At 38.0% G+C, this 14,420-nt stretch overlaps 1 protein-coding gene across 1 annotated transcript in view; it reads left to right on the forward strand.

Annotated features, from left to right (window-relative positions):
• ALS2CR11 (amyotrophic lateral sclerosis 2 (juvenile) chromosome region, candidate 11) overlaps positions 1-14,420 on the forward strand; it is a 194,948-nt gene that overhangs the window by 63,754 nt on the left and 116,774 nt on the right. Inside the window, exons 8-10 of the mRNA XM_011950005.1 lie at positions 3,526-3,669; positions 11,764-11,869; positions 13,821-13,899. Of these exons, the coding sequence (XP_011805395.1) occupies positions 3,526-3,669; positions 11,764-11,869; positions 13,821-13,899 (329 nt within the window). The remainder of the gene's footprint in view (positions 1-3,525; positions 3,670-11,763; positions 11,870-13,820; positions 13,900-14,420) is intronic.

Here is a 14,420-nt window from a genome sequence, read left to right on the forward strand (position 1 = left end):
TCTGATCCTGTGTTTCTAGACATGAATAGATAGGAAGCCTACTGAATTCTAACCTGATCCCTGATCTGTATAAGCAGAAAAGTTCTATGTTGAGGGAACAAAAGTCTAACCTGCATCATAAAAACAGAGTCATGACCTCTCAATCAATTCCCAGATTTGATCTACTTTATAGACTCAGAACTCCTTTAATGAAAGGGAGGTTGGGTGACCTCAAGAAAGGACCCTAGTATACTTCCAAAAATGTATGCCGTTAGTATTTCTCCCAGTCTTCCCCAAAGGAACCTGTGGCCTTTTATCATGGTAATTGTGCACTAGAGAGAAGGGAACAATCAGGACTTTTGGGGACTACTAGACACTGTCTCTGAACTAACACTAATTCCAGAAGACTCTGAATGTAACTGTGGTCCATCAATCAGAGTAAGGACTTATGGAGCTCAAGTGATCAATAGAGTTTTGGCTAAGGTCCATCTCACAGTTGGCTCTGTGAGTCCCTGAACATATCCAGTAGTTATTTCCCTTTTTCTAGAATGCATAATTGGAATAGATATTCTCAGTAACTGGCAGAATCATTGGTTTCCTGATCTGTTGATTGAAGGCTATTATGTTGGGAGAGGCCAAGAAGAAGCCATAGAACTCCCTCCATCTATGAAAGTAGTAAACCGAAAGCAATACTGCATGGAGGAATTGCAGAGATTAGTGTCACCATCAAGGACCTGAAAAACACAGGAATGGTGATTTCCACCACATCTCCATTTAACTCCTATATTTGACCTGTGAAGAAGACAGATGAAGAAGACAGTGGATTCTTGTGAGCTTAGCCAAGTTACAACTTCAATTGCAACTGCTACACCACTTGTGGTTTCATTGTTTGAGCAAATTAACATATCCCCTGGTATCTAGAGTGCAGCTACAGATCTGGCAAATGCTTATTTCTCCATGCCTGTTAATAAAGACCATCAGGAGCAGTTTGCTTTTGGCTGGCAAGGTGAGCAATACACCTTCACTGTCCTAACTTAGGAGTATATCAGCTCTCTAGCCCTACATTACAATTTAGTTTCCAGGGATCTTGATTGCCTTTTTCTTCCACAAAATAGCAGACTGGTCCATTTAATTGATGATGTGCTGATTGGAGCCGGTGAGCAAGAAGTATCAACTACTCTAGACTTATTGATAAAACATCTTTGTGTCAGAGAGTGGGAAATAAATATGACAAAAATTCAAGGGCCTTCTACCTCAGTGAAATTTCTAGGGGTCCATGGTATGGGTGGTGATATCCTGTACACAGTGAAGGATGAGTTGTTGCATCTGGCTTCTCCTGCAACAAAAAAGAGATACAACACCTGGAGAAATAACCACAGGTGGGCCTCTTTGGATTTTGGAGGTAATCTGTTCCTACTTTGGGTGTGTTATTCTGGACCACTTACTGGATGACTCAAAAAGCTACTAGTTTTGAGTGGGACCCAGAACAAGAGAAGGCTCTGCAACAGGTCCAGGCTGCCATGCAAGCTGCTCTGCCATTTGGGTCATATCATGCAACAGATCTAATGACATGTTAGTGGCAGCCATAAGGTACCTAACTGTTGGTCAAAAATTGTTCTGAGAGGAGGGTGTTTTTGATGAGATTCACTTTTAAACTGGCACACTGAGGAAAGCAGGTTGCTCTCCCTAGTGTGGGTGGGCCTCATCCAATAAGTTGAATGAAACAAAAAGATTGACTCACCCTGGGGTAAGAGAGAATTCCTCCTGCCTGTCTTTGAACTGGAACATTAACTTTTCCCTGCCCTTGGACTCAAACTGAAACATCAGCTCTTCTGGATCTGATCTCCAGCCTACCAGCCTTTGGACTGGCGCTACACTATTGGCTCTCCTGGTTCTCAGGCCTTTGAATTCAGTCTAAAATTATACCTTTGGCTCTCCTGGGTCTCCAGCTTGCTGATTAACTCTGCAGATCTTGGGACTTATCAGCCTCCATAATCACATGAGCCAATTGCTTATCATAAATATATTTATGTATATATACATCCTATTGGTTCTATTTTTATGGACAACCCTAATATAATGGAACAGAGGAACAAACTGCTATGTAAAGTATTTAGAATATTTAGCTATATCTCCTGTAATTAGGAAGTGACTGATTGGAGATGGAAGATGACAGCAGGGGAAAGGAGGAAAAAAGATGTTCACATTTAGGGACCATTGGCTATACATTTGGTGCTGTTATTTCCTGAACCAGGGAACACTTAGGAAAGAGCATATTTGGAGAAGGGGAAAATGGTGAGTTCTGTTTTGGACATGTTGAGTTTAAGGTGCTCACTACTATGCATAGTATAGAATAGAGTTTAAGAATCTAAACTTTATTGTCAAAGAGACTGTATTCAAATGTTAGCTTTGCCACTTACCAGCTGTAAGACCTTGGGAGGAGTTGTTTAATCTCTCTAATACTAGCTTTCTTATATATGAAATAGGATCTAATAACTCTCATCTGATGGGCTTGCTGTGAAAAGTGAATGAGGTAATATACATAGCCATATGAACATTGTACCTAGCACAAAATACATTCCAAAAAATTAACAGATTTTAAAAATAAATATTAAACTAGTTCAACCATTGTGGAAGACAGTGTGGCAATTCCTCAAGGATCTAGAACTAGAAATACCATTTGACCCAGCCATCCAATTACTGGGTATATACCCAAAGGATTATAAATCATGCTGCTATAAAGACACATGCACATGTATGTTTATTGTGGCACTATTCACAATAGCAAAGATGTGGAACCAACCCAGATGTGCATCAATGATAGACTGGACTAAGAAAACGTGGCACATATACACCATGGAATACTATGCAGCCGTAAAAAAGGATGAGTTCCTGTCCTTTGTAGGGACATGGATGAAGCTGGAAACCATCATTCTGAGCAAACTATTGCAAGGACAGAAAACCAAACACCGCATGTTCTCACTCATAGGTGGGAATTGAACAATGAGAATACTTGGGCACAGGATGGGGAACATCACACACCGGGGCCTGTTGTGGGATGGGGGGAAGGGGGAAGGGATAGCATTAGGAAAAATACCTAATGTAAATGACGAGTTAATGGGTGCAGCACACCAGCATGACACTTGTATACATATGTAACAAACCTGCGCATTGTGCACATGTACCCTAGAACTTAAAGTATAATTTAAAAAAAAGAAATTGAAAAAAAAAAGAGATAGAAATTTGGGTCTAAAGATTTGGAGAGATGTCTGGGCTCAGATACTTTGTACTTCTCATTAGAATTTCAGGCCCTTCTGTCCTTTTCCATCCCTGCTGCCTATGATCTGAGTTTAGTAGTAAGGATAATCAAGAGAGCGCTTACTTCTGGCTCTTGGCTTTTTTCCTAGCTCTGGCCTTCTATGGCCCAAGGTGGCTAGGTGAGCAAAAAGTGTAAAGGAGGGAAGGGTTCAAAAGTAATAGCCACCACTGATTTTGGAAGTGGACTTTTGTATAATTTCAGTATTTCACTGTATTATTATTTTGCAGAAAAGTTATTACACCACAGACAGTAGAATATCCAGCATTCTTATCCCCAGACCTGAATGTTACTGTTGGGACTCCAGCTGTGCAATCCTCCGACCAGACATCTGTAGTGCGACTTGAAAAACTTCAGCAACAACCCCGGGAAAGGTAAAAAAAAAAAAAAAATCAAAAGAGCTCAAAATTTTCATCTTAGGTGTTGTTTGTATAATACATTAATTTCTCGCTTTGAGACATAGGCTTGCTATAGGCTCAGAAACTTTCATTGTGGTGCTGTTGTTTCATTGGTTCAGAGATTATTTCTGATTTTTACTTGTCAATTTAGGTATCTTGTTTGAAAAAGTGTTATGCCAAAGAAAGAGGTGAAAACTCCCTTTATTTTTATTTTTTGAAGCAGAGTCTCACTCTGTCACCCAGCTTGGCCCAGATTGGAGTGTTGGAGTGTAGTGGCACGATTATGCTCACTGCAGCCCCGAATTCCTGGCCTCAAGCAATCTTCCTGCCTCAGCCTCCCGAGAAGCAGGGACTATAGACACGTCACACTACCACCACACCTGGCTATTTTTTTTTTTTTTTTGAGACGAGGTCTTGCTATGTTGACCAGTCTGGTCTGGAACTCCTGACCTCAAGTGATCCTCCAGTCTCAGCCTCCCAAAGTGCTGGGATTACATTGTGCCTAGCTGAGGTGAAAACTCATTTATGAGGGATAAAGCATAATTCTTGCCATCTCCTCATTTACCAATGTATTTCATAGGTCTCCTGCTTTTTTTTTCTGTATTTCTTGTCCTTTGTTTGCTATGCTTCAGTCTAGGTATTTTCTTCTGACTTATATTCTAGTTCACAAGTTCTTTCTTGTTTCCATTCTGCCATTAAATGAATTGAATTCTTAATCTCAGTTATTTTATTTCTCAACTATGGAATTTCCCTTCATTTTTGTAGTTTCTATTTATCTGCCAAAATCCACAGCCTTGTCTTTTAATTCTTTGGACATATGTATTATTATTGTCTTGGTCAGCTCAGGCTGCTATAACAAATACCATAGACTGAATGGTTTAAACAACAGACTTTTATTTATTTCATTTCTGAGGCTGGGACATCCAAGATCAAGGTGCCAGCTGATTTGATCCCTGCTGAGGGCTCTCTTGTTGGTTTGCAAATTGCCTTCTGTTTACCATATCTTCACACTGTGGAGGGAGATCATCTCTCTCATGTCTCTCACCGTAAGAGTACAAATCCCATTCATGAGGGCTCTACCCTCATGACCCAGTTACCTCCCAAAGGCCCTACCTCCAATTAGTATCACATAAGGGATTAGGATTTCAACATACGAATTTTGGGGTATGTACACTTTTCAGTTTATAGCAATCATTGCTATTTTAAAATCTAAGTCTGACCATTTCATTATCTGGATCTTCTGGGAGTCTATTTAAATTATTGGGTTTTTCTCTTAGTTTTCAGTCAGTTCTTATATTCTCACATGCCTAGTTGTTTTGATTGAGTGCCAGACATTGTATTTGAAAATTTATAGAACTGTTTTGAGGATCTTAATTTTAATTACATATTCCTACAGAGAAGGTATACGTTTGTATCTGGCAACCAGCTGGGCTAGGAGCACTAACAATCCCAGATCACTTTAATTCAATTAAGACTGAAATTGAAATGATTTGAAGCTGGGCTTTAGTTCCTGTGAGGGGTGTTAGTCTGTTTGTGGTTTATTCTTACTCCTAGTGTCAGGCCTGGGACTAGTGTGAGGCACATGAAGCAACTAGGTCATAACATTTAAAGAGACAGTCATTATCTTAAAGCCTTTTGGGGTCCCAACTCGGTGTTTACCAGGACTTCTCATCCCAACAAGCCCTGGTCTCTGGTTTTTGTTCTGACATCCTTATGTCTATCTCAAAGCTCTGCTCAGCTTTTTAACTTCTTGGCCATCTCAAGGCATAAATGCTTTGAAGGAAAAATGGCACCAAATGATGGGCTCCATGTCTCTGGACTTCCTTTCTGTCTGGAATCTTTGGTATGTAAATCCTTGCTGTCTTTATAACTCAGTGATTCTTTCCAACACAATTTAGACAATGTTTTGTCCAGAATTTATAGTTGTGTGGTGAGATGATTGGTCTGAAATAACCTAGTTCAGAATCACAGTAATCACTTTAAAGATCATTGTATCTTTTCTGAAAGAACATAGAGTATAATAAGTAGAGACATAACAAAGCAAAACAAATAAATTATAAATTAAGAAATCAACTATGAAGGTATCAAAAAGATAGTGGAAAAAAAAGGAGGTGACTGATTTTTATAAGAATTGTTAGAGAAGGGGTTGGGCGCGGTGGCTCATGCCTGTAATCCCAGTACTTTGGGAGGTCACGATGGGTGGATCACAAGGTCAGAAGATCGAGACCATCCTGGCTAACATGGTGAAACCCCATCTCTACTAAAAATACAAAAAATTAGCCGGTCGTGGTGGCGCACACCTGTAGTCCCAGCTACTCGGAAGGCTGAGGGAGGAGAATCACTTGAACCCAGGAGGCAGAGGTTTCAGTGAGCAGAGATCGTGCCACTGCATTCTAGCCTGGGAGACAGTGCGAGATTCCATCTCAAAAAAAAAAAAAAAATTATAGAAGATATTTGAGGTAACATTAAAGAAAAGGAGTCAGCATACCAAATATCCAGGGGTAGAGAATTACTGTAAGAATATGTATGAAAGCTCTAAGATAAGAAGAGATTATGCCTAGAAAAAGATGGCAGCCATTGAAATGAAGCAAAAAGCAAGGGGGAAAGTGGCTTAAGACAAGATAGGTCGAGACCAGATTATTCAGAGCCTTATAGACCATAATTTGAATTTTATTCTAAGAAAAATAGGAAGCCAATGTAGGTGTTTTATATTATTTTCCTTTTTCTTTTCTTTCTTTCTTTCTTTCTTTTTTTTTTTTTTTTTGAGATGGAGTCTCACTCTGTCACCCAGGCTGGAGTGCAGTGGCGCGATCCCGGCCCACTGCAACCCCCGCCTCCCGAGTTCAAGAGATTATCCTGCCTCAGCCTCCTGAGCAGCCAGGACCACAGGTGTGTGCCACCAAGCCCGGCTAATCTTTTTGTACTTTTAGCAGAGATGGGGTCTCACCACGTTGGCCAGGCTGGTCCCAAACTTCTGACCTCAAATGATCCACCCGCCTCGACCTCCCAAAATGCTGGGATTACAGGCGTGAGTCACCGTGCCCAGCCTATATTATCTTTTAAATATAATATTTGATCCAAAATAGCAATCCATAATACTAATGTAAATTATGTATAAAATAATATAATGATACCAACCAGTACTCAACCTAACCTAAAATCTAAAACATGATGGATAATTTGTATCTACTTATGGGCTTCTCTCCTATCTCATCCTCCTGCCTATTTCCCAGAAGTTGACTACTTCAATGAGTTTTTATTTTTTGCCTTTTGAAAATTAAATTGTATCTTTAAAAAATACAAATTTAAAAAATTTTTTAAAAAATCATATATGTAGGATGCTTAAATAATATATTATTTGATTTTGCTTACATCACCCACTGTTATGTTTCTAAGACTCATCTATGCTGTTTTATGGCACTCCATTTGGTGAATATACTGCAATTTTCATTTGTTTACTAATGGTCATTAGGTATATTCTCTTTTTATTGCTGCATAACAAATTGTCACAAACTTAGTTGTTTAAAACAGTATCTATTTATTTTCTCACAGTAAGTCAGAAGTCTGGGCAGAGTGTAACTGAATTTACGAGGCTGGCCGGGCGTGGTGTGTCTTGCCTCTAATTCCAGCACTTTGGGAGGCCAAGGCAGGCCGATCATGAGGTCAGGTGTTCGAGACCAACCCGGCCGACACGGTGAAAACCCGTCTCTACTAAAAATTCAAAAATCAGCCAGGCGTGGTGGTGGGCACCTGCAATCCCAGCCACTCAGGAGCCCGAGGCAGGAGAATCATTGGAACCCGGGAGGCGGAGGTTGCAGTGAGCCGAGACCACGCCACCGCACCCCAGCCTGGGTGACAGAGCAAGACTCCATGTCAAAAAAAAAAAAAAAAAAAGAGGTATTGGCCAGTGCGTTCTTATTTAGAGGGGTTCTCTTCCAAGTTTGTTCAGGCTGTTTGAAGAATTCAGTTTCTTGTGATTATAGGAGCTTCTCTTCTTCTGGAACTCCCATAATGTGATAATTTGTTTCTTTAGCTGTGTCCTGAAAGTCCTGTAGCCTTTCTTCACTCTATTCTTTTTCACCTGCCTGTATTATTTCAATAGACCTGCCTTTAAGTTCAGAAATTATTTCTTCTGTGTGGTCTGGTCTCAATTGTACATTTCATTATTATTTTTTTTTTTTCTTTTTGAGACAGAGTCTTGCTCTGTTGCCCAGACTGGAGTGTAGTGGCACTATCTCGGCTCACTACAATCTCCACCTCCTGGGTTCAAGCAGTTCTCATGCCTCAGCCTCCGAGTAGCTAGAATTACAGACGTGAGCCACCAAGCCTAATTTTTGTATTTTTAGTAGAGACAGGGTTTCACCTTATTGGCCAGCGTGGTCTTGAACTCCTGATCTCAAGTGATCTACTCACTTTGGCCTCCCGAAGTGCTGGGATTACAGGTGTGAGCCACTATAGCTGGTCCACAGTTTTACATTTTATTTCAGTCATCGAATTCTTCAGCTCTAGGATATCCGTTTGGTTCTTTTTATATCTATTTATTTGTTGAAATTCTCATTTAAATCATGAATTGTTTTCCTGATTTAATTGTCTATCTGTATTCTCTTATATCTGAGTTTCCTTAAGATCATTATTTTGAATTTTTTTCTGACATTTCATGTGTTTCCTTATGATTGGGGTCTGTTACTGGAGAATTATTGTTTTTATTGAAGGTGACGTTTCCTTGCTTTTTCCTAATTCATGTGTCCCTACATTGATTTCTGTGTATCTGATGGAAAAGTCACCTCTTTCAATCGTATGTAGTAGATTTCCCAGGGAAATATTTGTATGAATATTGTATGACATCTTGGGATATCAGATTGGTGGGGCACATTGGCCCAGTTCTAGGTAGATCCAGTAGTTTAGTCTTCATATAGTTTTTCAGCTATAATCTATAGTAGTGGTATTTGCAAGTTTCTCAGTAGCCTAGGCTGAGAGAGTCTATAGAGATGGTGGTGTGACTTTGTCAGGGATGGTCTCACTGGGCTGTTTCTTAAATGGGTGGCATGCAGTGGCTTGTCTGGCCTGGGAATATGCCTGCCCAGAGCAACTTGTGGGGCTGTTTCTTAGGCCTCAGATGTGGGCACATAGCTCTTCAGCTGGCCTGGAGTCCTGTCTGCTAGGGGCAGCCTGTAGGGATATTTCTTGGGCCTGAGATATGGGTGCACAGCTGCTTTGCTGGCCTGGTGATGTTTTTGCTGGGGGCTGCCCACAGGGCGGTTTCACAGATCTGGGATTCAGGTGCAAAGCTGCTCAGGGGCGTGGCCACTGGAGGTAGCCTGAGGAGCTGTTTCTCAGGTCCTGAACATGGGCTCTTGGCTACTTGCCCAGCCTGGGGATATGCCTGTCAGGGGCAGCCTGCAGGATGGTTTCTCTGGCCCTGGAATTTAATCTGTTTTTAGGCCTAATGATGGAACAGCTTATGGATGTAATACCTCTTTGAATGAGATGAATATGAAAATTGATATGTCCATAAGTAGGGCTACTCGAATTATCAAATTCTAGTGGTCATAGATCTCCTGGTTTAAGGTCTGTTGTAGGGATTATATAAGAATCAAACTTCAGGTCTTCGTAGTCTGTATATTTATACCTAAATATCATTGCTAGTCTATGGTTTTTCAAGTTAGAGAAGAGATACTCATTTTACCTATCATGTATAGGATTCATAAAGACAGTAAAGTAATTAGGATTAAAATGATAGTGAGTAAGATAATTAATACTGTTTCTACTTCTTAAGCATCTATTTTGTGTGGGTTAGTTTAGTTGTTAGTATTAGTGAAATAACATAAAGGACTAAAGAGCTAATTAAGAAAATGGTTATTACAGTGTGATTGTGTAAGTGTAGTTCTTCTATAATAGATGATGCTGCATCTTGAAAGCCTGACTGGAATAGGTATACCACAAAGATATAAAGAATTTTAACTTGTAAATTAACTTTGACAAAGTTATGTAACATTTTTACTAGTATCTTGCTTGTTGAAAAAGTCATAATGGTTATGAGGCTAGCCTGAAACTAGTTATAGGGGGTTTGACTCCTTGCTTTCTTATTTTTAGCTTCTATGTACGTGGGCTTTTTGATTGTATAATATGGTTATGGGTGGCCATGAAATCATTTGAGATTTTTAGATGAAAGTTCCACTACTGAGACTTCCCATTTTGAAGTGAAGCCTTCTCAGATTATGAAAATTATTAATATTACTGTTATTAATTAAATAAATGAGCCTATTGATGAAATGGTGTTTCATGTTGTATATACATTAGGGCAGTGACCTATAGTGGACCAGAAGTGTAAGGTTTTACACTTTAGTTTCTGAAAAAAATATTTAAAATATTATTTTGAACTCATAGATTTAAACATTTGATAGGCTGCAATCCATTGCAATCCATTGCAGGTTTTAATCTTTGTTAAAGTGTGTTGGTCTATTTTATGTGAAATTAATTTGTCTGAATTTTTTGCAGGAGAATTGGCTTAGAAAACTCTTCTAGCTTCACAGATTCACACTTCTGATGTTTTCATTTGGGGTGTGTGTGTGTGTGTGTGTGTGTGTGTGTGTGTGTGTGTGTGTGTGTGTGTAGTATAATGGAATGCTTTTTAAGATTTCCTAGGGTCCTGTCCTGGAAGAGATACTTGGCTGGTCAGTTTTGAGCGTTCATAGTGGTTAGGCTGCTCCGGGCCCTTTAGATCTTACCATGAATCTCGAAATGAGAAAAACCCTCCCAGTTTCAACTGCTATTCTCAAATTGTCTCTGCACACTACCAGATTTTTGTACTAAAACCATATTTTATTTATAATGTTCACATCTATATTCATGAATGAGATTAGACTGTAATTTTTCTTTTTCTTAATGTCTTTGTCAGGTTTTATTGTCAAGGCCATTATGTCCTCATGAAATGAATTGGGAAACATTCTCTGTCTTCCATTTAATCCTTGTTAATTATATCTTTAAGTTATTCAAGCTTTTTGAAGTTTCTTGGATTAGAAGATACATCCTTTTTTCACTTGTTTTATTGTGGAAGATATTGTATATGTATTGAATAATTATATATATATAATCCTTTTTTTCACTTACTTTGTTGTGGAAGATATTGTATATGTATTGAATATTTATATATATAATATATATATAGTGTTATGGACTGAATGTGTGTCCCCTCAAATTCATATGTTAAAATCCTAATCCCCAATGTGATGTTATTTGGAGGCATTGCCTTTGGAAGATAATTAGGGTTAGATTAGGTCATGAGGGTAGGACTGTTATAATGATGGGATTAATGCCCTTATAAAAAGAGAAAGAGACACAAGATCCATCTCTTTCCACCATGTGAGGATATAAGAAGGCCATCTGCAAACAAGGAAGACTACTCTCACCAGACACTGGATCTGCCAGCACCTTGATCTTGGACTTTCTGACCTCTAGAACTGTGAGAAATAAATGTCTATTGTTTGGGGGAGGGATAGCATTAGGAGAAATACCTAATGTAAATGATGGGTTGATGGGTGCAGCAAACCAGTGTCACACATGTATACCTATGTATCAAACCTGCACATTGTGCACAAGTACCCTAGAACTTAAAGTATATTTTTAAAAAGTCTATTGTTTAAGTCACCCAGTCTGTTGTATTCTGTTATAGCAGCTCAAACTGACTAAGACTTTTGGTTTAAATACTAAGAGTAATATATATTGAATAATTTCTATAACATGTATATATAGCCTAAATAATGATGATAAGCCCATTATGTACATATTTATGATTCAGGTTAATAAATACACCACCAGTAATATCAGAAATATGTTTTGTGTACCCTTCTGAGATTACATCCCTCTCCTTAACTGTCCCCATGTAACTAGTACCTTGATTTTTGTTGTAATCATTCCCTTTCCTTTGACTGTATCCCTAGACAATATATTGTTGGTTTGTCTCTTTTAAAACATTTTATAAATGGATCACATTGCATGTATTCTTCTGTGAATCATACCATATATATTCTTCTGTCACTTGCTTTTTTCATTCATAACTGATTTCTTTAGGCTGGAAAAGATGAAAAAAGAATATAGAAATCTGAATACATGGATAGACAAAGCTAACTATTTAGAAAGCATTCTAATGCCAAAATTGGAACATAAGGATACTGAGGTAATTGACATAATACATTCTCCTATTTACAGCTTTTAATACTTTTTATTAAGAATGGGATTATGATAATTAAAAGTGATGATCAATTTTTTTGTCCTTGATATAATAAAATACTTTTCATGGTTCAGGTACTTACCTGATTTGATAATGTGCCATTCAATGAATATTTATTGATAATTTGTAAGGTTTAATAGTTATTGATAATTTATAAGGATATAATTCATATACCATACAAATGACCCATTTATAGAACTCAGTGACCTTTAGTATATTCACTGAGTTGTGATATGTGTGATATGTGATATGTTTAGTATATTCACTGAGTTGTGAGGTGTGATAATTAGTATATTCACTGAGTTGTGTATCCATCACCACAGTCAATTTTAGAACATTTTTATCACCTGCAAAAGCAACCCCATACCCTTTAGCCAACACCTCCCAATTTTTCCATCCCCTCCACTAGCCCTACGCAGCAATTAGTCAACTTTCTAACTATATAACTTTAGCCTATTCTAGACATTTCATATAAATGGAATCATATAATATGTTGTCCTTTGTGATTTGCCTCTTTTGCCTGCCATGTTTTTAAGTTTCACCCCTGTTGTAGCATGTACCAATACTTCATTTTTTTCTCTCTCCAGATAACATTCCATTATTTGGATATTCCACATTTTGTTTATGCATTCATCAGCTGATGGGCATTTAGGTTATTTCTATTTAAAAGCTATTATGAATAATGCTGCTATGAACATTTATGTGCAAGTGTATGTGTGAACAAATGTTTTCAATTCTCTTGGGTATATATAAAGGAGTGGAAGCTGGATTGTGTAATAATGCCCTGTTTAGATTTATGAGGAGCTTCCAAACTGTTTTCCACTGCAGCTGCAACATCGTACATTCCAACCAGCAATGTATGAAGGATCAAAATCTTCATCTACCCTTTTTAACTTTTAAAAATTATTATTATACCTGTCCTAGTGGGTTTGAAGTGGTATCTCATTGTGGGTTTGATTTGCATTTCTCTAATGACTAATCATGTGAACATCTTTTCATGTGTTTACTGGACATTCGTATATCTTCCTCGGATAAAATTTATTCAAATCCTTTGCCAGTTTTAAAATTGAGTTATTTTTCTTTTTATTGTTAAGTTGTAAGAGTTCTTTGCATTTTCTGGACATTAAACCCTTATCAGAAATGTGAGTAAGGTTTAATATTTAGAAATACACTCTAACCTATACATGTTGACTTGGAAGTAAAGGATTATAGCTCTCTCAATGGATGGATAAAACATTGACTATGATCACAGTCTCAAATGGTAGTTATAACATATTGATATTTTCATGTTTTTTAATGCCTCTGTGATAAATGGGCAGAGTTCTGCTGCTGTTGGATAAACTGATTAGTATTTACCAATACACTATTCATATTTTGGAGACACTTTGGAGGACTTTTTATTAAAGGGACTAAGAACTTAGGGTTCTTATTAAAAGATCAGTATTTTTTAAGTGCGCACTGATCACTTTACCTTATAATTCTCCTTAGAATTTTGTAAAGAGACACATCACTTTTAAGTTATAGGCCAAAATGTATTCTAATAAAAAAGGTAATCTGTTTCCTGGGGGTATCTTCTCATACCCCCTGAAGTTACAATATTATGTAATTTATCTTGTAATATTTATCTCCTACATCCATCATTCAAATACTCCATCCATTCTTGGATACCCTTTCTTTGGAACATCAACTCCTGGTCAGAGTATGCGGCTCCTTAAAATAGTGCTGTTTGAATTGCTTTTCTCACAAACCTATCTCCTTCTTGTCTTCTGTAAATTTGGGTGTGGAGGAAGGTGTATTGTATTAAAGTGGTTATGAAGGCAGAGGAAAATGTTTTAGTTCTTCAAATATTTTCCCCAATATATTTTCTTTCTTTTTTCTTTTTTTTTTTTGCTTCTAGGAAACTAATGTGGATGAGGCATCTGAAAACCTGAAAAGTGATCAATCTGAAGAGGAGCTTGAAAATGTTGCAGGAGTAGGTAAGAAACTAATTTGATTTTTTTATTATTAAGATAATTGAAATCAAAGTGATTATATCACAAAAAGACAATTAATAATTTGCTTTAAGTAGATTTCTTTTTTGTTAGGAAATAAATATGCATTTCACTGTAGTTTTGGCATATGGTAGGTGTGATAATTTTAAAGAACAGTGTTAGACCCTATTAAGAATATTAAAAAGTTTTAAGGTCGGGCACAGTGGCTCACGCCTGTAATCCCAGCACTTTGGGAGGCTGAGGCAGGTGGATCATGAAGTCAGGAGTTCAAGACCAGCCTGGCCAAGATGGTGAAACCCTGTCTCTACTGAAAATACAAAACATTAGCCTGGCACGGTGGCAGGCGCCTGTAATCCCAGCTACTTGGGAGGCTGAGGCAGGAGAATCACTTGAACTCGGAGGGCGGAGGTTGCAGTGAGCCGAGATCTCGTCACAGCACCCCAGCCTGGGTGACAGAGTGAGACTCCATCTCAAAAAAAAAAAAAAAAAAAAAAAAAAAAAAAAAA

This window comes from Colobus angolensis, unplaced genomic scaffold (assembly GCF_000951035.1).
Source record: "Colobus angolensis palliatus isolate OR3802 unplaced genomic scaffold, Cang.pa_1.0 Scaffold30, whole genome shotgun sequence".
NCBI lineage: Eukaryota > Metazoa > Chordata > Mammalia > Primates > Cercopithecidae > Colobus > Colobus angolensis.